Raw genomic sequence first — 25,352 nt, 5'->3', positions numbered from 1 at the left:
ACCTAGTGATCAGGTGAGGAATCTTGGGGTCTGGATTGATTCCAGGATCTCGTTTGACTACTATACCAGCCGCGTGGCGGGCGCATGTTTTGGTATCCTGCGGGGCCTAAGAAAGATTCTGGACCTACTTCCTTTAACAGCTAGGAAGTCATTGGTCCATGCTCTGGTTACCTCCAGGTTAGATTATGGCAATGCCCTCTATCTGGGGGCGAACGTGAGATGTCTGCAAAGGCTACAGCGGATTCAACATGCAGCGGCACAGCTGGTCCTGTTGCTGCCTAGGAGAGCGTCTTCTCTTAGGGCTTTGGAGGCGTTACACTGGCTGCCTGTCACAAAACGGGTAGCGTTTAAGAGCTTATGTGTTAGCCATCGCATCATTCAGGGGAAAGGCCCCCTTTCTTCGAAATCTATTAGTGCCACATATCCCGACGCAGCAATTAAGATCAAGTGGGGCGGGTCTTGTACAGGTACCCAAGGTCAAAAGAGCCAGAATGGGGGGGAGGTCATTCAGGTTCCTGGCTGCCCGACTGTGGAATGGATTGCCCAGTAAGCTGCGCTTGGAAACCTCGGAAACGGCGTTTCGCAAGGAATTAAAAACGTACCTCTTCCCAAAAGGATGCCTTTAGAGTCAAAGCAGATGGTGCTGTGCCGCTTAGGGTTGCATGTGAGTTTACACACTAGCGCGGGGATAGACTGTTAGTGTAACCAGGCGCTTTAGAAATTCAGTTTACTTACTTACTTACTTACTAACCCTGAGTATAGCTTTACCACGCATGCCGTTGAGTTGTAATGGCATGCGAGATAAAAACATAGTCATGGTAAAATGTTGCGATGCAATGGCATGTCGCTGTCATTGATATCGCGTAGTAATACCCGCGTAATGGCACGCGTGGTATTGGTATGGGATGTAATGACATACATCCATGGGCCTAGTTCACAGAGGACATTTATGAGTAAGTGAATATATAGGATACCTGTAGGATTGCTTTAAATACTCATTAATCCAACTAACATAAGTATGTGCAAAGATCTCTCATGGATGGAGAAGAGAACTCTACATAGGTATGTCTACATTTTAGGCGTAAATGTGGGCATGACAGGAAGAAATAGCCAGAAAATGTGGTCTATCCCTGCAAACTTGAAGGAAAGGAAAACATTAGAAGGAGCGAAAGGACGAACATGCATTTTAAAAACCTGTGAGAAACCAGGAGCTGTTTGCAGTTTCCCCCCACTTTGTGCCCCCATTTTTGACTACTAGGTGCTGCTTTTCTTACTCTGATTGTGCCTTGGGCTCTGCTATGCAGAACCAGGATCTGTGCTCTGATCTCTGATTAAAAGTATATGGTAATTAGGTATAGTTACAATTGGCAATGACACACCCCTGGAGGTCCCTAGTATTTAAGAAGGAAAGGGGATTTAGACTATCCATAGATTCCTAGTATATAAAAGGGCAGGAAGGTTTAGAGGCCCAGTGGATTCCTGCACTAGAGTGTGCACTACTGGGATGCCTGCTGTCATTTTAAAAGCCAGCCCTACCTTACGGGCTGCTTTAAAAATGCAATTATAAGCAAATTCTACTTTGGATTTAAAGGGTCTTCCAACGCAGTAATCTACCTTATATTTACCTACAAGTCACCCCTAAGGTCCCACCCATAGGTGCCCCAGGGGTAGGGTGCCATGTAACTATTAGCAGGGACATTATATAATATGCTTAATAAGCCCTAGTGAGGGAATAACTGCCAAATTAATGTTCCCCCATTGTAGATAATTAGCACCAAAGGCTAATACGGGAATATTTTATTTAAGTAAATATATAGTTATGAAGGAGCTAAAAATGTAATTCAAAGACTTACAATGATAGTTAGGATAAATCCAACAACTTGCCACTGTTACATTTATAATAACGATTACAGAAAATAAGTTATTAAACTTTCTTTTCTACAAGCCAAAATGCAGCCTTCCTGCTGCTTTCTCTTGATTGCTAGCATTTTTGAGGCTGAGCCAAGCCGTCTTAATGAGGTGTGAAGTAGCCTGCTAGAGAGACAATGGGTTTCCAGTGGGAGGAGAATTGAAACTGCAGAGACAGGAGGGAGGAGGGGTGGCCAAAAAGGTTTAATGACACTTTAGGACAGCACAGGCTCACTCTCATATCCTGCCACCCCAGCCACACAGGAGCTCTTGTAATTAAATTAAGGACAGGGATGGAAGGAGAGTGTTAGAGAATCTTGGCCATGACAGTGGGTTGGATTTGCCTGGTCTTACTTCCAAGTAGAGAATTTCTCTATTTGGATTTTGAGAGAATAGTGCTTTCTGGGACAAGAATATGCCACACTTTGGAGGAAGTGGACTTACACCTGGGTGGCACCCTGCATCCCATGGGTCAGGGGCGCCCCTCCTGCTTGAATCCCAGAAACACAGTATAAATATGGAAGAGTTGCCAAGCAACTCAGATCTGCTGCATGAAACTACAAGGAGAAGGACTGCCCTGCTAGAAATCTGCTCTGCACCCCACAGGTCTGCACTCTGCTGCACATTCTGGGACTAAAGCCTCATAGACTTTGCCTTGCTTCAAGAAGGATTAAGCAGTTGGCTCCCTGCAAGCTACAGGTTAACAGAACCCTTGTGCATCATCTCTAACAAGAAGTCCCCATCCTGAAGTGCTTCCAGTGGATGTTTAAGGATTTGGCATGGTGCATTGTGGGAATTGTAGCCCCAGCATCCCAAGGACCATCTCAGAGATTCTAGACCCCTGAAGTCGTGTGTGGACACTCAAAGAGAACTTCTGGAAGAAGATCCAGACGTTTGGTGAAGTTTGAGAACTTTTTGGTAAAAAGAATTCATAAACTGACCGACTTGACGTTAAGAGTCAAGCCGGCGACCTTCAACTGCGACCTTGCCTGGAGTTCAGGTGCGTCCTGCTGAAAACACCAGAGCTCCTTACTTCTAGGATTTGACCAGGGCCTCGCAGAAAACCAGCCAACAATGTCAATATGAATCTGGCCAGACGAGGAGCCTCACTCGATGTCAACATAAAAAGCTACAGAAAAATGACTAAGTGCTAAGGTAAAAATTTTGACAAAGGCCTACCGATTAGTGTATTTGACCAGGGTGAGGTTCCGTGAATTCTGAACCTGGGTCATAAAGGTCGTGGTTCTGTTACGATTTTGGTAACAGCGAACCGTAAACAGTGAGCTCAGCAAGTATGAGTGTTTTCGTCATGTTACACCGATGGATTCACTGTGTATTTGAAGATTTCGTTCTGAACCCTTGGGTTCCATTTTGTGCATGGCAGCCATTTTGTGGTTGCCCTCACATAGGCCGATTACTTTACCTGACTTTTAGATGACCTGAGTGAACTGACCCTGTTGCCTAAAGCTGACCTTGTTAGGCCAGTTACTTGCCCAGTAGCTGATCAAGATTGAGGATCAGAGCACAGGAGATTGTAAAGTTTGGTATGCAAATACACACCCCTTATCCTACTTCTCATCTGTTTCTTTTCCTTCTTTTATGACCTGTTTACGATATGGGCTGTGGTCTTTTATTATGGGTTTGGCCGGCTTGTGTAAGAAGGAATGTTAGGCATTTTGCATGCTTGCAAAAGCAAGGACTGCCCCTTTCTTTTATGCTGAGTTTTGTATTCCTAAACATATATAAGGCCTCTGTTCTCTGTATTCCTCAGACTACCTCATTCAGTTGCTACGGCTTCTGTGTGACGTGGCCTCACTCATTAAAATTTAATAAAGATGTCTTTTCATATTTTCAGCTTCTGTGCCAAGTTCTCTTTTTATTAGTAAGAATTCCGTGAGAATGAAGATTACAGTTCTTCAAATTGCGCGGCCAACGTGGGCTTCATCAGAGAAGTGACTTTCTGTGGGAGTGATCTTGTCAGAGGACTGAAATCTACTGAGGAGGACAGAACAGGATTCTACTAAGGAGGTACTCTGTGCACAGGGATTCTGGAGATTTTTTGATTCTGCAGCCCAGTATATTTCTGATATTCCTGATTTTGATCCTCCACATGATGTCACTCCTGACTGAGAACCTTTTTGGCGTGAGTATTAGAATTTGGATAACCTTTTGATTAGTAAAAGTAAGAGTTACGTATAAGTGGGTCGCTCCCAGTCCTTCGTTCTTTGGTTCTTTGAGTCCTTAGTTTTTGGTTCTTTGGTCCTTAGTTTGATTGGTTCTTGGTCCTTAGTTTGGTTCTTAGTTTGTTTGGTCCTTAGTTTTTATTTGAAGATTGCAATTTTCAAAAACCGAGGGTCTTGTATATTTACGAGTGTATCGATACAGCTAGCCCCTTGAAGTTTGAAGCTAGATTAGTGAGCTATAAGATGCCTGATCTTAGCAAATTTGGAGCTTTGTTTTGGCCAACTTTGTATACGTTTGGATTAGCCGGCTTCCCCTAAAGGGAATATCTAAATAGGTTTAGATTTAAAAACATATTTCTTCCTTAGTGATTTTGTATCCCCAGGGAATTAAAATATGACATAATACAGAACAAGGATCCTTTGTTCTGCGCAGTTTTATGAAAGAAGATATGCAGAATGATTTTGTTTGGTGTTCTGCTAACCAAAGCTAGTGAATTGAGTGTATTTTCGCTTCTTGGACATACATCAGTCTGTTGGGCTGTTTTTGCAGTCTTTTAAAACACAATTGAGAAGCGTTTCTTGTAAATATGACTTACAACTAATATTTACAAATGCTTTGGTTTAAGTACAGTCTGTGTACCCCACTGATTTGTCCATGCCTGACCTGCAAGCTCGTTTAGCCACGGAATCCAGATTTTCATTTGACTCTGCTTCCCTTGCCTCGAAAAAACCCTCTCAAATTGCGGTATATGCTAGCCTGTTTAAAAAACATTTTTTTATTCCTCCTTGGATATACATTTGGCTGGTCCTTTTTTCGGTTTACCTTTTTATGTCAATTGGTTTTGTGTTTTATTTTTTTCGGATTATGAATGGACACTATGTCGAGGAGAGAACTTGCATTACTCATTTAAATGGAACATTGGCCCCACTTTCCTCTTCACATTCTACACACAGATTAAAAAGAGACTTGACTTTGGTTAACATCACAGCATGGCCTGTTCTGGATGGAATCGCGTGGGATGCAGTTCGTTTTCAGATTCATGGCCCAACGGAAGTCGTTAATGTTCCTAATGTACTAAGAGTTAATATGGGGGATGTGGTGAAACAAAACATTCGTTCTGATGATTGGGATGTTAATGCTGTGGAAAGTTTGTTTTCTGATTTGAAATACTAGGCTGCTTTTGATGCTGAGGATTTATATTTAGAATCTGCTAATTATGGTGAATTGTTCTGTTACCAACATTATGGCAATCACTTCTTACACAAAACATCGATGGCCACTTCAGGTTCAATATTAGAGGCAGTGGGCATAATTGAATTTCTCACAATGGAAGGACAGGAAACAGCCGGTGTCATGCTAAGAAGAATCGGCCACTCTGTGTATCTTGACATTGTCAATAGAAATAAACCTGTTTTCCTTACGACCTGGAAGTGGTGGTAAAATGACTGTTCTTGTACCCTTCACTCCAAGCACTGGGACTGGAGCTCGATAGGAGGGACCAAACTCTTTCTTGTTGTCGATCTTCTCTCGAACCAGTTCTCCAACTTGGGGTAGCCAGCCAACTACCGGGATCTGCAACGCATCATCCGATGTGGAGGGCAAATGTTCCTTTGCAAGACTGTCTCTGGTCTTTTGTAGATTCTGTAAAACATTGCAATGTTCATCTGCGTCAAAGGAAGTGGCGCGAACCACAGAGTCTAGACCGTCAAGGTCAGGGACGTACATCTTGATGCCAAAGAGCATTTCGTATGGGGTCCGCCCACCCAGAGACCTTCTAGGGAGATTATTAAGAGCACGCTGCACGCCATAGAGGTGAGCCAGCCAGTTTCTGCCAGTGCCTATAACTCGGGCTGTCAATGATTGCTTTAAATCACGGTTCATTCGTTCAACTATACTATTACCCTCAGGTCTGTAGGGTGACGAAAACTTGACTTGGACCCCCATCGAAGTCATGGCATCCTTATACGCCTTAGAGGCGAAAGCCGGACCCTGATCCGAATGGAAGGTACCACAGGCAAAAATCCCTATAAAGATACGCAAATCTCTAATGACAGTCCGTGAATCAGCGCTGCGATGTGGCCATACCCACACAAAGCGTGTGCATGAGTCAACTGCTACTAAGATGTACTTATACGCAGTATCAGATGAAAAAGGACCGCAGTGATCTAAATAAACACAGCCTAGTGGTTTATTAGAAATGTACAACTGAGTCTGTGGCGGACACGTAGCAGTTGAAGGTTTAATCTGCTGGCATATGTCACAAAGAAGGACATAATCACGCGTCTGTTTGTACAGTCCCCGCCACCAGAAACGTTGTTGTAGCTGCGTTACAGTGGCTGAGACGCCCGCATGCGCAGACGCCACACCTTCATGAGCCGCTGTAATCAAGTCTGTTCTGCGATCCGAGTTGGGAATCAGCCGTTCCCCAACATCAGGAATTGTCACAAAAGGAACCTTTTCGGGACTTAAGTGGTATTTATACTTCGAAGGGAATCCCGCAGGATGTTTACTTCCCTTCTCAGAGGCAGCAATCGCTGCCAAGATGTCGCTATCAATCTTGGTTTTAGACCTAGTAACTGCTGCAACTAAGTATGTAGATACTGCTGATTTCGCTGCTTCATCAGCAAGCGAGTTGCCAACAGCGTGAACTCCTACGCGCTGATGACCGAGAGTATGAATCACATAAACGAGTGGCAACATAGCCTTAAGCTCTGCCACTCGAACCCAGATCATTTTATGTTTTATTGTGCTACCCTTGGAATCATGAAAATCATTTTGAATCCAAAAGAACAAGTTTTCATTGTAAGATTGGACACAGTAGTAAGAATCACTTACAATTAGAGTAGTAACACTTGGATCTGCGTACTCCAAAGCTAGTAAGAGAGCACGAAGCTCTGCCAATTGTGCGGTGCAATCGCCCAGGGGCAACGTGTGTACCTCCCTGGAAATGAACTCATCATTCAACATAGCACCGACCACAATGGCGCATGCGGAAACGTAGGCATGTTTAGAGCCATGCGCAACCTGCGCCGACCCATCAGTGTAAATGATGCAATGGAAGTCCTCTAAAGGTCGCATCGCCAGAGGAGCAGGATGAACGAATTCATACTGCAAGTACTCCTGCGACCGTAAGGAAGCGTCAAAAATAAACATGACATCCGTGGATGACAATGACGCAGCCTACTGAATCCACCGAGGGTGCAAAGCCTTTGAATTTGGTACACTGGCTTTCGTGACTGCCTCCAAATGAGGACAGGGTGTTACCACTAGCATGCGTTTCCCCTGAGACAGTGCTCGTTCTTTTAGAATTGCCATCTGTACAGCAGTTAAAACTTTTTCCACTGTGGGAAACCGCATCTCAGCCGAAGTGTACAAGTGTGACTTGTAAGCGATAGGTACTGTGTCACCTTCATTAAAAGTGAGGTATGTGAAACCCACCGTCCCGGGAATTATTCTTATTACCAGGTTGGTGTGGTTATCACGAGTCAGTAAATATTTAGAAGCGAGCAGATCAGCCTGCAAGGATTGCAAAATGGCTGAATGCTCAGGCAGCCAGCATGATTTTGAGAAAGTTGGTTGTATCAAAGCATACAAAGGCTTGATACGCTGGGCATAATCCGGAATGTAAGTTCTGCCGAAATTCAAAAAGCCCAGTAAAGATTGTAATTTTTTCAGTGTTGTTGGAGCGCGCAATTGTGCGCACTTCTCTAAGAAGTGAGGAGCCAAACCTCTACCTTCATTGTTGAGCTCATAGCCCAAAAACAACACTGTGTGTTCTGCAATGTGCGATTTAGCAAAATTAAATTTGTAACCCATGTCTGCAAAGGTACAAATTATGGAATTCACTCGACACAGATGCATCCAAATTTCGTCGTCTGTGAGATAAATATCATCCACATAAGAACATGCATCCGGATCGATTCCCTCCAATAGTGTGACTATTCTGGAGGTGAAGACCCCAGGACTATTTTTGTAGCCCATTGGGAGTCGCCGGAAGCATTTTTGCACACCAGCGGACGTAAAACTTGTCCATTGGGAGCTAAAGCCATCCAGTCTGTGGGCATGAAAACCATTGGAAATGTCAAGCGTTGTCTTGAAACGCTTACGCACTAGACTATCCACTAGGGCAGAGCCGTGAGTATTCTGGACTGCACAGTTACGGCAATGCGAGTTCAAATGCCGGTAATCCAATACCAAACGATATGATCCGTCAGGTTAGGTCACAGTAAAAAGGGGATTATTCATTGGTGACACACACGTTTCAATAACTCCCTGATATTCCAATTGTTCAAGGATTTCTGCGACGGCCGCTTTAGCTTCACGCCGTATGGGATATTGAGGCTGAGGCTGCGGCTCAGACCGCAAAGGAATTTCGTGGCATGGGGACAATTTGTCCCAACCACATTGGTTGCGGTAGAGAGCCGGTGCAAGAGCACGAGCCCACTCTTCTGCAAAATGCTGCGCATGCTCAGTTGAGACAGTGTGCGCGAAACTGGGAAGGATTACCTCCTCCCCTCGCGGCGCTGCGAGCACAAAAGGTGGGGGCCAGTCAGCCTCGGAAAGCAAAATGTTGTACGTAGACGAAAGGTTCTCCCAAAATACCCCTCTGACAGTACGCTGTATGTCACCTTCAATTAACAGGACAATTTCAAAAAGTCTTTCAGGGGGAGCCAATCTCGTATCGGCTGTTTCTATAACAACAAAAACTTCAGTCGCTGTCACCCTCAGTAGTGGACGGAGCGCCTCTCTGACTATGGTAATCTCCGCCGCGCTGTCCAGCAAGGTCAGAGCCCACGTCAGATTCCGAAGCCGCGTTCTCACTATCTGTGGCATATCTATGCGCTGTTAAGGCCGCGACTTTCTTCTTCGCAAACTGCGGACGCTTAGGCGTAGAATCCTCCTGCTTCACTGCGCCGTCTGTCTGGCGGGACTGACCACGTCCTTGCTGGCCACCACGTCCACGTCCACCCCCTCCTCCACCACCGGTCTTCTGTGCCGATGTTTCCTGAAAGGAACGAGGAGAGCGTTGATCAGAACCCTGAAAACGATCAGGTGATTTAATCATCGCGCGATCGCGCAAATCATAAACTCTGTCTGCCGGCGCAGGAGCTTGTATTGCAGGGACAGAATCCTGAGTTTGCCTAGTCTGCTTCCCCTGTGTCTGTTTTTTAGGCCAATTCTGTTTTTTGGACTTGGGCTGGACATCTGTCACTGCAGATTGTCCCTGAGGTTGTTTTTTATCCTTCACTGGAAAATATTTCAGACCTCTACTTGTGCGGCCAATTGTCTTATAAGCGGCCACCACAATCTTTGCTAACTGGCGGGGTTTGTCGGCATCGGGCAGAGCAGCCAAAGCATTCGACACCTGAAAGTTAACTGCATCTCCTTTAACATTGGAGAGAATGAGATCACTTACAATCTCAAAAGAACCACACAGGCGCATACCCAATTCAACCGCTGCCTCTGGACCGTGATCATTCTGAACACGTCTAATGATTTCAGGCAGAGCATTCATAGACGGGGTGCCGAAGCACCTCGTATAAACTGCCGCAAAAGTTTTTCCCCAGCTTTCACAGTCAGCAAGTTCAGGAGTAATATCCTTCGGTAGAGTAATCGTTAACATTCTATGTTTATCAGCAGGAGTAGAATTCGGAAAAACCGCCTCCAGTTGATCAAACTTCTCTGCTAGCCAGAATGGGAAGTCATCGTTGTCAACAGGACGCGCACCAAAAACCGAATTAACCATCACTGGATTGAGACGCATTCCGCCTCGTTCCATGGGAGCGGCCGCACCCCCCTGGGGACCACCAGGAAGATGTCGACCGATGTATTGCACTAAAGCACGAATCACGGAAATGGAAACAACATGTAGCCTGCGAATTTCTGCCAGGGTACAAGCCCCGTGATTCGGGTGCGGGGTAAAGCCACCCAACGCAGGCCAATTTGTACCCGGAATTGAGAGTGGACCTAACCTCGCAGCGGACAAAGAGTGGGGGAGGGCGCCATCAAACCAAACTCGATGCTGCCAATGATCAATAGGTATTTCCAATGCCCTGTACGGCGTATATTCAGCCGGGACATCCGAGGCGGTGTAGGAGTGGAACAAACCAGAATTAGCGTCCACAGCCGGAAACGTAACCCAAGAGTAAAACAACTCGTAAGGAAACGCCGGATCTGCACATACCACGAAAATCACAGCCATCCCATCTACTGGGACTTGGTACGTCTGAAGATGATTGCGTACCGCTACGCGACTATGCTGCGCAATAGCCACCGCCGCCATGTCAATACTGGAAACAAGAACACACAAAGAATACTTTGTAGCACAACTGGGTAGTAATTCAAAGAAACCGTTTGAGAAAGAATCAAGCTTGAATAAAGACCTATTTCAAAAAATAGGTAGGTTTCACCGACACCCCGTTTTCCGGAAACGGATGTGAAGGGGTTAAGGCATGAACGATAAACTACTCGAGTGTCATGATTTAAGACCACCGAAAACGTTGGGCGCCATGTTGCAGGGTTTCTGTACTCACACAGAACTGTGCACAGAGGAGTGGAACCTCGGCAAATTAGGGTGTCCCAAAACTTACCTTAGCAACCAACTCACCCCTTACCGAGCTAGCTACAGTGTCTCATTGGACATATCAAACTCCCAATGTTTAGACAAACCAGAACATGAACTTACAGTACCTCAGGGTACGTGGGACTCATGAACACTCTTTCGTTATATTATCATTACAAACCAGAACATGGAGTAAAGAAGACACATGTGCATTTGAAATGTTTATTTACTAATGCCGTCTTCTCAGGCGCAGTATCTTAGATAATACAAGTATACTTATTATCAGTATCAAAATTATCAGCATAGTTACTAAGACATAAAAAGCGAATGGTGACAGCATGTTAACATGCTGTAATGAATAAGAGTTAACAACACTTATATCTCACCCTCCCTAACACATATATTATATTATTAGCTAAGAAGGTCTCTTTGGGTTGTTTTAGGGCGGGCCCATACCTTAGTGTCCTAGCATGAAGGAATCACATCAGCATACACCAGCTCTCTCTGCATGTGCACCGCATCAAGTGTGTTAACAATTCTCGTGCAAAGCAATATCAATCCCGCCTCAACCCCAAGTTGGCAAAGGCTGCACTTGTGTTATGACTATGAAGGCGTGGAGATCAGACCTCATAACAATTTCATATCGTGTTGCTCCTGAAACTTCAGCACTCTCCGTGCAGACATGGTTTAACAAACAAAACTGATATCAGAGCAATAACATATTATTCTCACATACACCACGGCAAACCACTAGGTTGAAAGCTAAGTCAACAATTAAGGGTCGTGTGCAGAAGTTGCAAGAAAGGAAAAATGGCGTTTAAATCTCAAATGTACCTATGCTAACTTAACACGATATAAGGATATATAGGAGCTATACAACAGTCCTTTATTTTTGTTCTGAGTATTGGTTTGTGGGTTAAATGTGTGTTTAAATGTCTATGTGGGTTTCCCATTAGTGCAATTTCTGTAAGTGAATAGCGTTGGCTCTATTCATGAAATGCATGGCTAAAAGCGCGCCGTATTGTGTGTCCTGAGTGTTTCACCCCTTTTTGTTTATGTCTGAAATGAGCTCAATGTCTGTTTGTGGTGTTTCTTGATGTTTTCAGTCTATTAAGCAACATTTTGTAAGCATATTCTTGGGTCTGTTGCTAAATAAAATTGTCTTTTTTAGAAAGAAAAAAATGGCGCAAACATTTTGTCATGTTTCAAGTTAGGCGTCTGTGCTTGGGCTTATAAATGAATGCGTCTAAAAAGGATAGGCAAGGGATGCAGCTTGCTCTTATATGTGGAATTATCAAAAATATTTGAGTTTATTAAAAAAAATATTAATTATGAAAAATAATTATTAAAAAATAAGTGCTACAAAATTAGTTTTTTACTATTCATGAAGCTTAATGCTCATACTATGACATCCTAGCATTAAAATTTAATTTAAGTTGTGCTATACCGCATGATGAGAACATTAGCATATAGAATTTCACTTAGCGCAGGCGTAAAAAACTCATTTTTCTAAAGATTTACATGGGAGATGTCTGACTAAAAATCTCTGTAATTTGTAAAGAACATTCTGAGGATGATTAATATGTATCACAAGTATAGGATATTTATTTTTAAGTGCCCCAAACATCAAAGTCGAATTTGGGTATTTATGCCATTTAAAATAGCTTTAAAGTGCTTTAGGCTTCAGTAAATGCATACATTTAGGTATAAAACACAAATTTGCAGGTTGTTCCCATTTGGGGTTGCGTTTAATGGCTCAGTGAGCCAATGTGCCTGGTGCAGAGGTTTGAGTTTAATATCAGGGTTGAAGGTTTTTAACTTTGGCTGGACCTAACTGAGACCTTCATCTATTTAAGGTTAATGAAATGAGTACCATTGCAAACAAGCATTTGTTCTAAAAACTGGTATGTGTGTTTATGTTCTGTGAATTATTCACAGTAAATGTTTTAATAATATAAGTATAGAAATAAATTATAGCCCCTAACAGGAGTAATATATATAACATGTGTTTTAAATAGAGTGAAATATTGCAGGTTAGGAGGAATCCGGAACAGGCTGCTCAAGTTGCGCTAAGATGCTATCTTTAGTTTTCCTGTAAACAATGGAAGGAGGCTGTCTTGTTGACATTTGTGACCTTTTAAATTAGGACTTGTCTCTGTGAAATGCAGAATGACCATGCTAAACAGGCCTCTAAAAGGAAGGGTTTCTGGTTTCTCCACAAAATTAAAGAACGTAATTCCAAAGGGAAAAATATGAAAAAGGTTTCTTTGAAAGTCCCAACACATGCTAAATGCTCTGCAGAAATTATATATTTGTATCTCTGCCTCTAAAAAATAATGTCTGCTAGTTGCTTTTATTTGACCAAAAATGAGGCATTGCATTAAGTTTTAGACAGAAAATAAGAGGAAGCTCTTTATTCAAATTTTGAAGGCTACATGCCTAAGTGAGAACGATTTGCCAATTAAGAATTATTTTTCAAAGTTAAATTGTGGCCCAAGGCTAATATGGAGTGTCAGCGAAAGAATTTTAGTTTTAGCTTAATGTTGCAAGGTGACCGACAAGATGGTAACAGTTAAGTAATGGAAATTTATTTTTGTGTCTGTTCATATGTATTTTGTTTTGTCTTCTGATTAAAAGTTATAATTGATGTCTGTTTGTTAAGAGAAATGTCTCTCTTTTGTGTGTTGTGTATTTTTTCTTTTTGCTTCTGCTCACAGATCATCCATGGATTGCTCTGGGGGATTTTAAGGCTGACAAGACACGTGAGTTTGGTTGGTTGAAATGAGATGTGTTTCTTGCGTAACTCCTTTGGAAAGAAATGTCCATGCGTTTTTCATGTTAGTCTATTTGGTTCTATCATGAATTGTTCTTGCTGGTTCTGTGTGTCTGAAAGTTGTATTTGACAGCAGATATCCACTAATTGGTGATCTATTGTCAAAAAGGAGGGTAAGGATTTTAAACCTGACACGGTATTATGCGTCACCGCTCATTTATATATGCTATTGTTTTGTCTATACTTTTTTTGTGCTTGATATACAGCGAGTATATCTGATGGCTTGACATGTCCGTTTTGTGCGTTTTTTTGCATGTTTTATGTTTTATGTTGCTGCTTATGATACTATTACAAGTTTACCTGTGTTGTGAAGGGATATACATGACGATGTGTATCCTGCAAACAGTTGGGTAGATTTGCTTTGACACTAAATTTCACAGAAAGACAGACAACACTTCATCAGTGTATGTCAAATTTGACTTTAATGGTATTTGAAGGAAAATGAAAAAGATATACAGGAAACAAGGTTTCACCTACAGTCACATTACTGCCCCCTTTCCTGTAAGGAACAGGCAGCCCGAAAATTATGTATCCTGAATTGGACGTAAGGATAAATTATAGATCTGTGACTTTTGTGCATGGTGACCTAATTTTTATATTACATTAGTCACCATAAAGGAAACAAGGCTTAATTTTTCCCCTGATTGATGTTGCATCGTCCCTAGTAATTGGGGATGTTAGCTGTGTCCTAGTCCCATTTTCCCTTTTCCATATTCCTTTCACCAGTTAGCCTTCTTTTTGTTAATATTGTATTAGGTTCACACTTCCAGATTGCAGTAATGTACCAGAGACCCCCATATTATGTATAAATCCCTTTTGTATAACAAGACTGGTTCATTGATAGAAAAAATTTGTTTACCTCATTAGACGATGTCACTATGTTTGAGGACATCCATTTAGATAAAATTCTCTTATAGTTATCTACCCTTAGATGGTAGGGGATATGCTCTCACATGGAAACCCAATTGAAGAAATTAGAGGCACTGTTTTGCTTATTGCCTTTGTCTTTGTATTCTATGAGAATGACAGTGTATTTTAGATCACAATAGTTCCATGGCGTATAGCCACTCCTTTGAAGATTGCAGGCCACCTGCTTGCAGTCCCTTTGTTAAAATGAACTGTTTTTGTACTGAATTGAAGGAAAATAACAACTATGCCATTTCCTACGTCACTAGGTTCTGCGGGATTAAGTAATAATAACCTGCGGAACTCACCCACAATCCCATTAGCGACAGCTAACAGATGAAAAGTCCCGGCACCCACACAGTGATCGCCAGCGTGTCATCAGTGATATCTCCAAAGAATCATACTTGCTCCATCAGACGGCATTGGACATCACAGAACCAGCTTTCAGTGCATAAGAGCAAAAGAGAAGGATCCTTGTTGCTTCGAGGCTTTAGTTTTTCACCTGTCATCTGCTGGCAACCTCTGACAGTAGGCAGTCCATTGAGCCCCTTGGCCTAAGTTTTGGCCACCCCCCGCTTTTTTCCTTTGCTCCAACGAAGTGCAGTGCACCGGAGTATCCAAGATTGGCAAAAGGCACTCCATTCTGGTGCCCATGAAAGAGCAGCCCGAGCATCCTCTGACACTGAAAAGCGATTGTTGGAGTCTGAAAGTGTTGCTGAGTATGAAAGCCTGTTGCTCTTTCCTAATTAATAGTACTTGGGTCTGCATGAGATGATCTGTGCCCTTGATCAATGGAGAGCACACTATCTGTAGTGCCTGTCGAAGAGAAGAGATATTGGTGCACTGCCTTGAGACATTGAGACTTTCAAATAAGCTGCGAGTGTTTGCCAGGAGGGCACTCCAGCGGATACTGAGAAGGACCATTTTCATGAAAGGCCTGAACGAAGAGGCCCATGCGGAAGAAAACAACAGAAGAGGATTTTGATGAACAATAGAAGCCTGCCGGAGAGGCTTGGACGGACTCTGGGTATTTCCCGTGCAATTGCATAAAATGGGTGTTTGGAGACAAATTTTTGCTGTTTTGCTGGCATTGTTTTAGGGTGGTATTCTGTTTGGTAAAAGTGGAATAAAGTCCATTCTCTGTGGAAGAGTATCCCTTTTCATCTGAGAGCATTGGTGAGGATCGCCACTGTTTCACCTGAACATGTAGTGAGTTGCTGAGATGCATAGGAACCATAAAAAAGTTTTGCTAGATAGTTTTGTGATTTACTTTCTGCTTAGAGTTGTGAAAAATGATGCTTTTGTTTGTAATAGTGGTCATTACTTTCTCCTGTTGTCTATATATTCTTAAAAATGTGTTTTCTAGTGTTTTTAAGCATAATGTTGTCTCTGATGGGTGGGATTGTTTTTGCTACCCATTAACATTTGTACCCACCTCCCAATCTATGTCTCTTCCTACTACTACTTCTTCGCATTCTTTCCATATTTTATCTGAACATGAACTGGTTAGGAGGTCAGAGTTTATTAATAATTCCTTTGTACAGCTTCTGCATCAACACCAGTTAGTAGTGAACATCACTAATTGTTGGGTGTGTGGTCTTATGCCACATACCACAGATAGAGGTATTCCCTATTTTGTCCTGCCATATGCAGCCTTTGTGCTACTACGTGTGTAAGGAGACCTGTCCCGAAGAGAGTTGCTAAGTAATAGGATTATGCTCCAGCAACATCTTGATGATCTGATGAATATAGACCTGGATTCAGATTGACGTGAGTTTAGGTTATTGCCTATGTAAGGGCAAAAGGAGGGCTGAGGTTCCGTGAATTCTGAACCTAGGTCATAAAGGTCGTGGTTCTGTTACGAGTTTGGTAACAGCGAACCGTAAACAGTGAGCTCAGCAACTATGAGTGTTTTCGTCATGTTACACCGATGGATTCACTGTGTATTTGAAGATTTCGTTCTGAACCCTTGGGTTCCATTTTGTGCATGGCAGCCATTTTGTGGTTGACCTCACATAGGCCGATGACTTTAGCTGACTTTTAGATGACCTGAATGAACTGACCCTGTTGCCTGAAGCTGACCTTGTTAGGCCAGTTCCTTGCCCAGTAGCTGATCAAGATTAAGGATCAGAGCACAGGAGATTGTAAAGTTTGGTATGCACATACACACCCCTTATCCTACTTCTCATCTGTGTCTGTTCCTTCTCTTATGACCTGTTTACGATATGGGTTGTGGTCTTTTATTATGGGTTTGGCCGGCTTGTGTAAGAAGGAATGTTAGGCATTTTGCATGCTTGCAAAAGCAAGGACTGCCCCTTTCTTTTATGCTGAGTTTTGTATTCCTAAACATATATAAGGCCTCTGTTCTCTGTATTCCTCAGACTACCTCATTCAGTTGCTACGGCTTCTGTGTGACGTGGCCTCACTTATTAAAATTTAATAAAGATGTCTTTTCATATTTTCAGCTTCTGTGCAAGTTCTCTTTTTATTAGTAAGTATTCCCTGAGAATGAAGATTACAGTTCTTCAAGGGCTCCATCGCGGTCGGCCTCAAACTTTGATTTTTTTTGTTATATATCTTTATTAACAGTTTTGATATACAAGTACTTTACATCCCATTATTATGACAAGGTAGCCAAGGGCCTCCAGGACCTTGTGAATAATTAAGATAATATGATCAGAAATAATGAAAAAGAAAACATTCAACAATACAACAGAAAAGGAAAATAAAAACATGCATGGAAAGGGGAAGTTAGCATTTAGGATAAAGACAGTCATCTGTTGCGAGAGGTTTTCCCATGGGGAGCTATAAGGGGAGTGTGTAAGGCGGGGGCAGGGACAAGCTGTTCAGACAAGGCATAGAGGCTTAATCAAAAAGCTGGAGAGCCTTAAGCCTAGGAGATGAGAAATAAAGTATGAGGGGCTGCCAAATGTGGGTGAGTTTCTTTTCCGTATGGGTGGAGTTCTGTTGCGAGGACCTGCCACATATGTGTAAGTCAATGAGCTATTGGAGGAGCATGCCATTTTTTCCAGTGTGAAGCACTAGTTGCTTGGCCGCCCTTAGGATGTGACTAATTAGGTGCCATTTTGCATGGGTCACGGCTTGCAAGAGTGGGGCTGCATGCCTAGAAAAATAGTCAAATAAGACTCTGGGAGTCTCCGTTATATGATTAAGAAATTCTTTATACGATTAAGAAATTCTTTGCAAACAATTGCAATATTGGGCAGATCCACTATATGTGTACAACGTCCCCTGGAACAGTCCCACAACGACAGCATAGTGGTGAGGAAGCAGGGAAATAGAGTATAAGCAATTGGGTGTGAGATACCAGCGTGTCACTACCTTGTATGCCAACTCATGTTGTGGTATGCATTTGTGTATTCAAGGGATATCTCACCAAAGTTATTCCCATTGTTTTGTGGTTATAACCTCACCAACCTCTCTGTGCCATTGTATTTGATAAGGGTGTGGGTTGGAAGGGGAGGAGTGCTGGAGAACAGCCCCCGAGTTCCATCAAATGACCAGACCATGGTCTCAAAGGCAATGAACTGGCACATGGCTTCCTTTGCACTGGGTGGGGAGAGAGTCCAATGGAAGAGTTGAATATACTGGAACTTAGTAGCTACAGGAAGGCAAAATTCCTGCCGGCATTGGACAAACGTTTTAAAGGATTCGCCCTCAAACTGAACTCTAAAGGTATGAAAGTCTCCGTTCTTACCAACCTTGTGGTAAGGAGGTACCACTTGGTGGGTTGACCTTTGTCACTCTTCACTTCGGAGGGCTCCCACTCATCCCAAGAGCCTCAACCTATATGCTCCATGGGAGTAGGAATGGAGGGAAAGCCCCTTTAGTCAGACTTGCATCAAGGTGCACTTTCCGCCATAGCACCTAACTGTGTCCGTCTCTCCTCCCGATGATGTGCCTGTGTCATGCTCCTTCAAGTGTGAGCAAAGGGTGAGCCTGTGTCATGCCCCTGTGTTGACCACAGGGTGAGCCTGTGAAATGCCCCATCGTGTGTGAGCACAGGGTTGACCTGTGTCTTGTCCCCCACATGTTTGAGCACAGGCTGAGCCTTTGGCATTCCTCCGTGAGTGTGAGGAGAGGGTGAGCCGGTGTCATTTCCCTTCCGTGTGTGAGCACAGGATAAGCCTTTGTCATACCCACTCTGTGTGTGCACACAGGCTTAGCCTGTGTCATGCCTCCTTTGTGTGTGAGCACAGGCTGAGCCTGTGTCAGTCCCCATCGTGTGTGAGCACAGGCTGAGCCTGTGACATGCTTGCTCTGTGTGTGAGCAGAAGTTGAGCCGGTGTCATACCATCTGTGTGTGAGCACAGGGTGAGCCTGTGTCATGCCTACACCATGTGTGAGCACAGAGTGAGCCTCTGTCATGCCCACACGCACTCCAATGATGAAAAGAGTATAGTTATAAGGACGGGGAAAATTCTGGCTTCTACTCCAGAAGAGTATTGGGTGAGGGGAAGGTGGTAAGACCTAATTTCAAAACCACCATAGACCATATTTCCAAGACAGTTTTCGTAGGGACGGTAATATAAGCACTCTGTGGCCCGCATGTTTAGGGAGCCAGGCAAAAGCCCAAATGGGTCGACAAGCCACGGCACGGTCCATGTGGAACCAGTGCTTTTCGCTTTCCCTTACAACCCACTCAGAAATAAATCGTAAGTGAGCTGCACAATGATACTTGAAAAGGTTAGGGAATCCCAAATCCCCCCTTGTCCCGGGGATGCATCAATATCGAGTTTGAAAATTGAGGACTCTTATCCCCCCAAATGACGGAACGTATATCGCGCTGAAGGAGTGGTCAGAGTCTGGAAGTGGTAAAGGATCTTGGGGAGGTAGGCATCTTTACTGTGTTTAGGCGACCAAGCCAGGAAACCTAAAGTGGCTTCCACCGACAAAGGTTTTCAGGATTCTTTGAAGTGGAAGAAATATCCAAGCGAGTAGGTTAGGTTCATCAATCTTCTTTATTCGAAACATAGTTTTAAAAGACTAGCACACAGTCAACCCCTTTCATTCCTTTGTGTAAAAGGAACTACGTCAGGGCATGGAGTAGACTTATTACTGCAGCAATCAATAATTGCACATCAGAGATGTCCCGGTATGTGAGTCAGATATAGGGAAAATCAGATCTGATCCCAGTTAAAATGGCTGAATAGTGTAAGGCGTGTTCACTCACCATCCACATACTAAGTATGGTTGAAGTCCGTATCAGCCCAAGGTTAGACTCTCGGTAAAGGTGGAGGCTAATTGAATCCCCAATTTACAATCTGAATGGGGTAAAGCGTAATCACGCACCATCCATATAATAAGACAGGTTTGAAGTCTGTACCGCCCCAAGGTCAGGCTCTCAGTTGACTTGGAGGCTAATCGAATACCCACTTCACAATATAGGCGTGGACATAGAAGTCACTCAGAATGACGGCATGATAACCGGCAGCTGTCTTCAGGAATGTTTTTCCGATATTCTAGCCAATTAGCTGTCTTCCATGTAGTTAGGGCGGGCGTCAGGTTGAAGCCTAAGTATTGATAGAGCGAGGTCCCCACTGGAAAGAGATTGAGAGATTGTATCACTAATAAGGCTGCGGAGGGCATGGTTAGATTCAAGGCTTGGGATTTAGCCATATTAATTTTGAAGTCTGAAACCCTTTCAAAGGTGGTCAATGCCTGTACTAATGCCGAGAGGGAGGACTCAGGATAGTCAAGAGTCAATATGAGGTAATCTGTATACAAGGAAATTTTGGAGATTCCCCCCACAATGTCTTCTGACTGTTGAATCACAATCGCAAGGGGTTCAACTACACAGACGAATCGATTGTTTGGGATAAACCTCCTTCACTCAGATCCTGGCACTGGGAGAGGTGTAAGAGGCAATGATTCTTATAGTCAACGAAGGCCCAATGCCTATACTGCTGAGGACTGCCTTTAGAAAAGGCCAATTGACCCTGTTGAATTCCTTCTCCGCATCAAGGGAGAAAAGGCAAGATGGGATAGGATGGCGGTGAAATTTTTTCACCAGGTGCATCAGCTGGTGTACGTTATCTACCCCCTGTCTATTATGAATAAAGCCAACCGGGTCTGGGTCGATAAGGCCCAGAAGATAAGGTTCCAGTCTATTTACTAAGATTTTAGTGTAGAGCTTGGCCTCAGTATTTAAAAGTGCTATGTCTGCCTCCAACATAGTGGGGGTAATGCCAAAAAAGCTGGGAAAGTGTTAAAAATGCAAGTAAACTCTCCTGTAATTGAGGTAAAACTTATGATAAAAATATACCGGGAGACCATTGGGGCCCTGGGTCTTGCCCAGGGGAAGGGCCTTCAGAGCGAGTTGAAGCTCATCTAAAGAGATGGGTGCCTCAAGTGCCTCAGAGTGTACCTGATCCAAAGCATCCCTCCTGCATCCTGCAAGATAGCTGCCAATGGCCCCCTGAGGGACGTCCTCGCCATTGTAAAGGTTGTGGTAATAGTCATGGAATGTCTGCTGTTTGGCCGCTCCTGAGGTTGCCCAGGTGGCATCTGCAGTCCGAAGACCAGGAATATGAGTGCGGGTTCGCTGTTGCCGAAGCTTTAGTGCCAGGAGAGCTCCCACCTTATCCCCTCTCATAGTATCTTTGCTTAAGTGCCTGTAAGTGGCGTTACACCTTGTTAGTATGATGTGCCCGTAACTGGCCCCTCAACAATGCTAGATGCCATTTATTGCACCTTGATGGGGCATTCAAGTTCCTTAATGACAGCTGCAAGGCCCATCTCCACCAGCCTGGCCTCTCTCGTCTGAGCAATAGATATTGTGGAAATGGCTCCTAGAATGGTAGGATTGAATCTGTCCCAAAGGGTATGGGCTGAAATATCAGGGTGTGAGTTAGATTCAAAATAGTTAGCTATTGCTTTTCTGATGTCCTCTAAATCCACTGTATCACGCAATAATGGCAAAGGGCTCTAAAGCAAGCTCTAAATGTGCATGATCGGATATTGGAATATCCGATATCAGGGCAGTTTAAGATTGGGCAGTCAGGAAGGAATGAGAAAGAGATAATCAATGTGCGAATAGGACTGGTGTACGTGTGAAAAGAAGGAAAAATCCTGGCCGTCTGGGTGGTGGTTTTGCTACGCATCAATCAAGCCCATGTCAAAGATGTCTCATTTAAGGGTCGCAGACAAAGCACCTGTTCCTTGAAAAGACACTGTGCTACGATCGAGGCCAGGGTCCCACACCAAATTAAGGTCTCCCCCAAAAACCACATACCCCCTCCCCTGATAACTGATCTTTGAGCAAGCTCCTAAGATAAACATCTTGAGCCTGATTAGGTGCATAGACATTTATAAGAGGGTGCGCAGTTGGCATCTTAATTTCAAAAAGCAACCCTCCTCATCCCATACCACCCCCGAGAACCCAGAACAAAAAGTGGCCTTGCAAAAGATGGCAACGTCAGCTGTCTTAGTTGAGGCATATGCCCAATAGCAGAAGGGGTATGCAGGATGTGTCATGCGTGGAGTATGTTGTCGGAGAAGGTGGGTCTCTTGGAGGAAAATAACATCAGCATTCTGCTAAAGTAGATTGCGCCATGCTTGTTTTCTTTTGTTTGGCAAGTTAAGTCCCCGCACATTGAGGGTGAGGATTTTGACACCGGAATCAGTGATCATAGGTATGGATTGAGAAGTATGCCCATAAAACAGATATGCACCCATAAAACAGATATGTAGAGTGTTCCAGTAGAGGAGAGAGACAATGAGTGAGGAGGAGTGGGGGAGGGCCAGGGGTAAATAGGGAGGGTTAGGCCATCTACAGTGTATCAGAGGAATATATGCTGTGTGTGCTGCGATAGGTACAATGGAAAGTCGAGAGAGTGGTCCCCAGAAATGTCTGATAACCTAAGAGAGAAAATATGCGTGTAAAAGTAAACATAAGTAATAGGCCAACTAGGCCTCAACAATTGACTCAGAACTGGGCAGAGCCAATGCCAAACAGCGTTGCCCATACTGGGAGTGTCACTCCTCCAAAATCTGGGTCTGTGGTACGGGTCGATGGCAGCTGCATCCCCAAGGATCTCCTGACTCGAGGACCTATGAGTGTCAGAACCAGCAATATGCTATTATATTACCCAATGTGGAGCAGCGTCTATAGGGGAGCTGTAAGGGGGGTAAAAAAGAGCAGTTCAGGGCATGCAACACGTTGTCCAGGCAGGATCCAGCCGTGCCCTCCCTTGAAACATGGGAGAGCCGGCACTGATATCGCCCCTTGGGGACATGTCCCTTAAGCGCAAAGACTGTTCTTGTAGGGATAGACATCTCTAGGACACAACCATCTCTAGTGCACTCGGCGAGTAAAGCATTTCAGTTTAACTCCAAAACCGTAAAATGAAGGACAGGGGGCTTCTTCATGTTGCGAAGGTGCTAAATAGAGTCTCTCTTGGCTTCATTAGGCATAAGATCCCTGTTGCGCTTGGAGGCATTCTTAGGAGGCACAGTAGTCCCTGTGAGGCACCGGACGAGTAGGGGAGCCGGGAGAGGATGGCGTGGCCCCCTCAGAGGTCAGAGAAATGTTCAGAAGCTGCAAGGCTTCCCTCAGCAATTGTATAGTCTTGTGTTTACCCTCCCACTCCAAGATAATAGCAAAGGGATGTCCCCATTTGTAACAAATGCAAGGTCTTAAAGCTTGCTGTGACTGGCCCGAATTCCCTACATCATCGCAGAGTGGTGGACGCCAGATCCTGGAACAGCTGGATGGTATGCTCCTTATAACCTGGTCCGACTTTCTTTTAGAGGCCTGTAGTATTGTCTATTTCTCTACAAAGTATTACACTCGCATGAGAATGCCAGGAGGAAAGTCTGGTCGATCTGGTGTCACTCCCACTCGATGTGCCCTATTTAAAACCAGGGGGAGACCTCTGGGTCCCCCCGGATGACATGGAGCTGATCTTCCATAAAGGCCATGATATCCAAACCCTTCATGCCCTTCAGAATGCCCCTGATACGAATGTTTTTTTGCTGACTGCGGTTTTCAGTATCTTCATGCTTTAACTGAATGACTATTTGGTGGTCTTAGAGGGTTGCCATCCGACGCCACTGGGGCTCGAAGTGTTCTGTGCAAGAGTCCAGAGTTTGTTTCATATCATTGACCCATTTGCAGAGCCCTTCCACATCCCTCCAAATCTCATGTAGGTACACCTTGAATTTAGACTTGAGGGAACCTATCTCCATTCGAAGTTCCCGAAGAAAGTTATCCATATAAGCTTGAGTAATAGGTAGAGATGGCGTTGTCCCAGAAGAGGACACTGCTACCTCTGTAGATGACTCCATTGACGATGTAGTTAGTCACTTTACTTCAGAGGGAGGCAACTGATAAACGTTTAGCTACAGTACCAGATGTGGCCCTGTTGGATATGCCATGGGGCATGGCAGGGGGGTAGGGATATGGCAAAGTGTTTGAGTATCCAGGCAAAGTTTCAAGGAGGAGGAAATATGCCAAGGCACTTTGTAGAACGAATGCCGCTCCCTGTTCGGGACAGACTGCTAACGTGGGTCTCCCAAATATGTAGTTGGGAGCACTTTCCAACAAGCCCGGTGGTGGAAGCCCTCAAGTGCCAAGGAACAAATTCTTCAGAAGAGGTACAACAGGCGTCCTCAACTTGTATGTCAGGCGTCCCCAGGGAGAGAAGGAGGGTGTCACACACTTCACCCAAGGGCCCAAGGCCTCCTCACCCAGTTCTAAAGAGGCTATCGCAATAGGGCCTGTAGACCCCACAACAAAGCACAGCAGCAGGAAGCCTTTGCTACTGAGGCTGGAGATCATCTTCCAAGGGTGTAAACCACCACAACTTTGACAGTTCCATCAGGCAGTTCAAATATTGAAGCACGCATGCAGAAGGGAAGGGCATGAAAAGAAGATGTAAAGGCTCACCAGTCAGGGCCAAAATCTTCCACCCCTGATCACTCCTCACCGGTCTGCGATCCACCAGGGTCACCGGTGCCCCCACCCGGCCACATGCTCAGGAGCTCCGCCTCATGGCCCAGCCGTAAATTCCTCAAGTCCACCTAGTTAGAGAATGGCTGCAGGCAGCCAGCCAGAGGGTGCAGTGTCTATTCAGCTTACGTCTTCCCCTCACCAGGGAGCGCGGTGGTAGCCGCAGGTGCGTAGGGCTCCAGGCATCGCAATCAAGTGTCTATAAGGCTTCCAGTCCCACAGGGCCGCAACCGCCACTAATTCACCCCTGGACCACTGCCACAGCAGCAAAAGGCAAACATTGAGGCTGGGTCAGTCAGGGGCTCACCGGTGCACTCACTGCCATGAGTGAGGCGGAACTCCAGAACAATCGCTAGGGAGGCCACTCCCCACCCGGCACCAGGGTCACCACAAGGCACATCCTCTACCCCGCCCCACGAGTCGGTATCTCTGGGGCGGCGGGGCTATCCCAGATCGGGGAGTCCAAACGCCAGGTAGATAGGCTCTTCCAGGCAGTGCTAGCGGGCTTAGGCCTATTTGTTTGATTGCTTTTATGTTTTTGCATTGCTTTGCTTGTGTACTTCTACCACTGGTCCCTCCAGGCAATATTGGTGCTGTGCAAATCCATAATAATATGCCTTAAAGAAAATTTCTCACCAAACAAATAAGCATGACAACATAATAGTTGCAACTTTTTCATTAAACTTTCCATGAAATCTAGTCTTTCAAGTACATTTTACTGAACAAACCTGAAAACAGGATCTCCCTTGAATAGTTTCTTTCCATATCTCATCTCCAGACACCTCAGAAGTAGAAGGAATATGATGCAATGCAGGTAAGGCTAGAAAAAATAACAAGAAAAAAAGCCTTTAGCACTATTAATAGCAAACATGGGACTCTAGTGGCACACAATAAGTTTGCCATTATCTTAAAACCCCAAAGTTGTACTACATGGAGTCACAGAAGCAAAGAGATAATATAACATAATAGGTGTATTTGTGCAGTGC

The 25,352-nt window shown here is 44.4% G+C and overlaps 1 protein-coding gene across 1 annotated transcript in view; it reads right to left on the bottom strand.

Annotated features, from left to right (window-relative positions):
- Nucleotides 1-25,352, bottom strand: part of LOC144770056 (ABC-type organic anion transporter ABCA8-like) — a 2,854,033-nt gene that overhangs the window by 384,972 nt on the left and 2,443,709 nt on the right. Inside the window, exon 28 of the mRNA XM_078654287.1 lies at nucleotides 25,095-25,186. Within this exon, the coding sequence (XP_078510413.1) occupies nucleotides 25,095-25,186 (92 nt within the window). The remainder of the gene's footprint in view (nucleotides 1-25,094; nucleotides 25,187-25,352) is intronic.

This window comes from Lissotriton helveticus, chromosome 7, assembly GCF_964261635.1.
Source record: "Lissotriton helveticus chromosome 7, aLisHel1.1, whole genome shotgun sequence".
NCBI classification, from domain to species: domain Eukaryota; kingdom Metazoa; phylum Chordata; class Amphibia; order Caudata; family Salamandridae; genus Lissotriton; species Lissotriton helveticus.
Note: the sequence above shows the minus strand (reverse complement) of the source record. Positions and strands in the feature narration are given on the sequence as shown.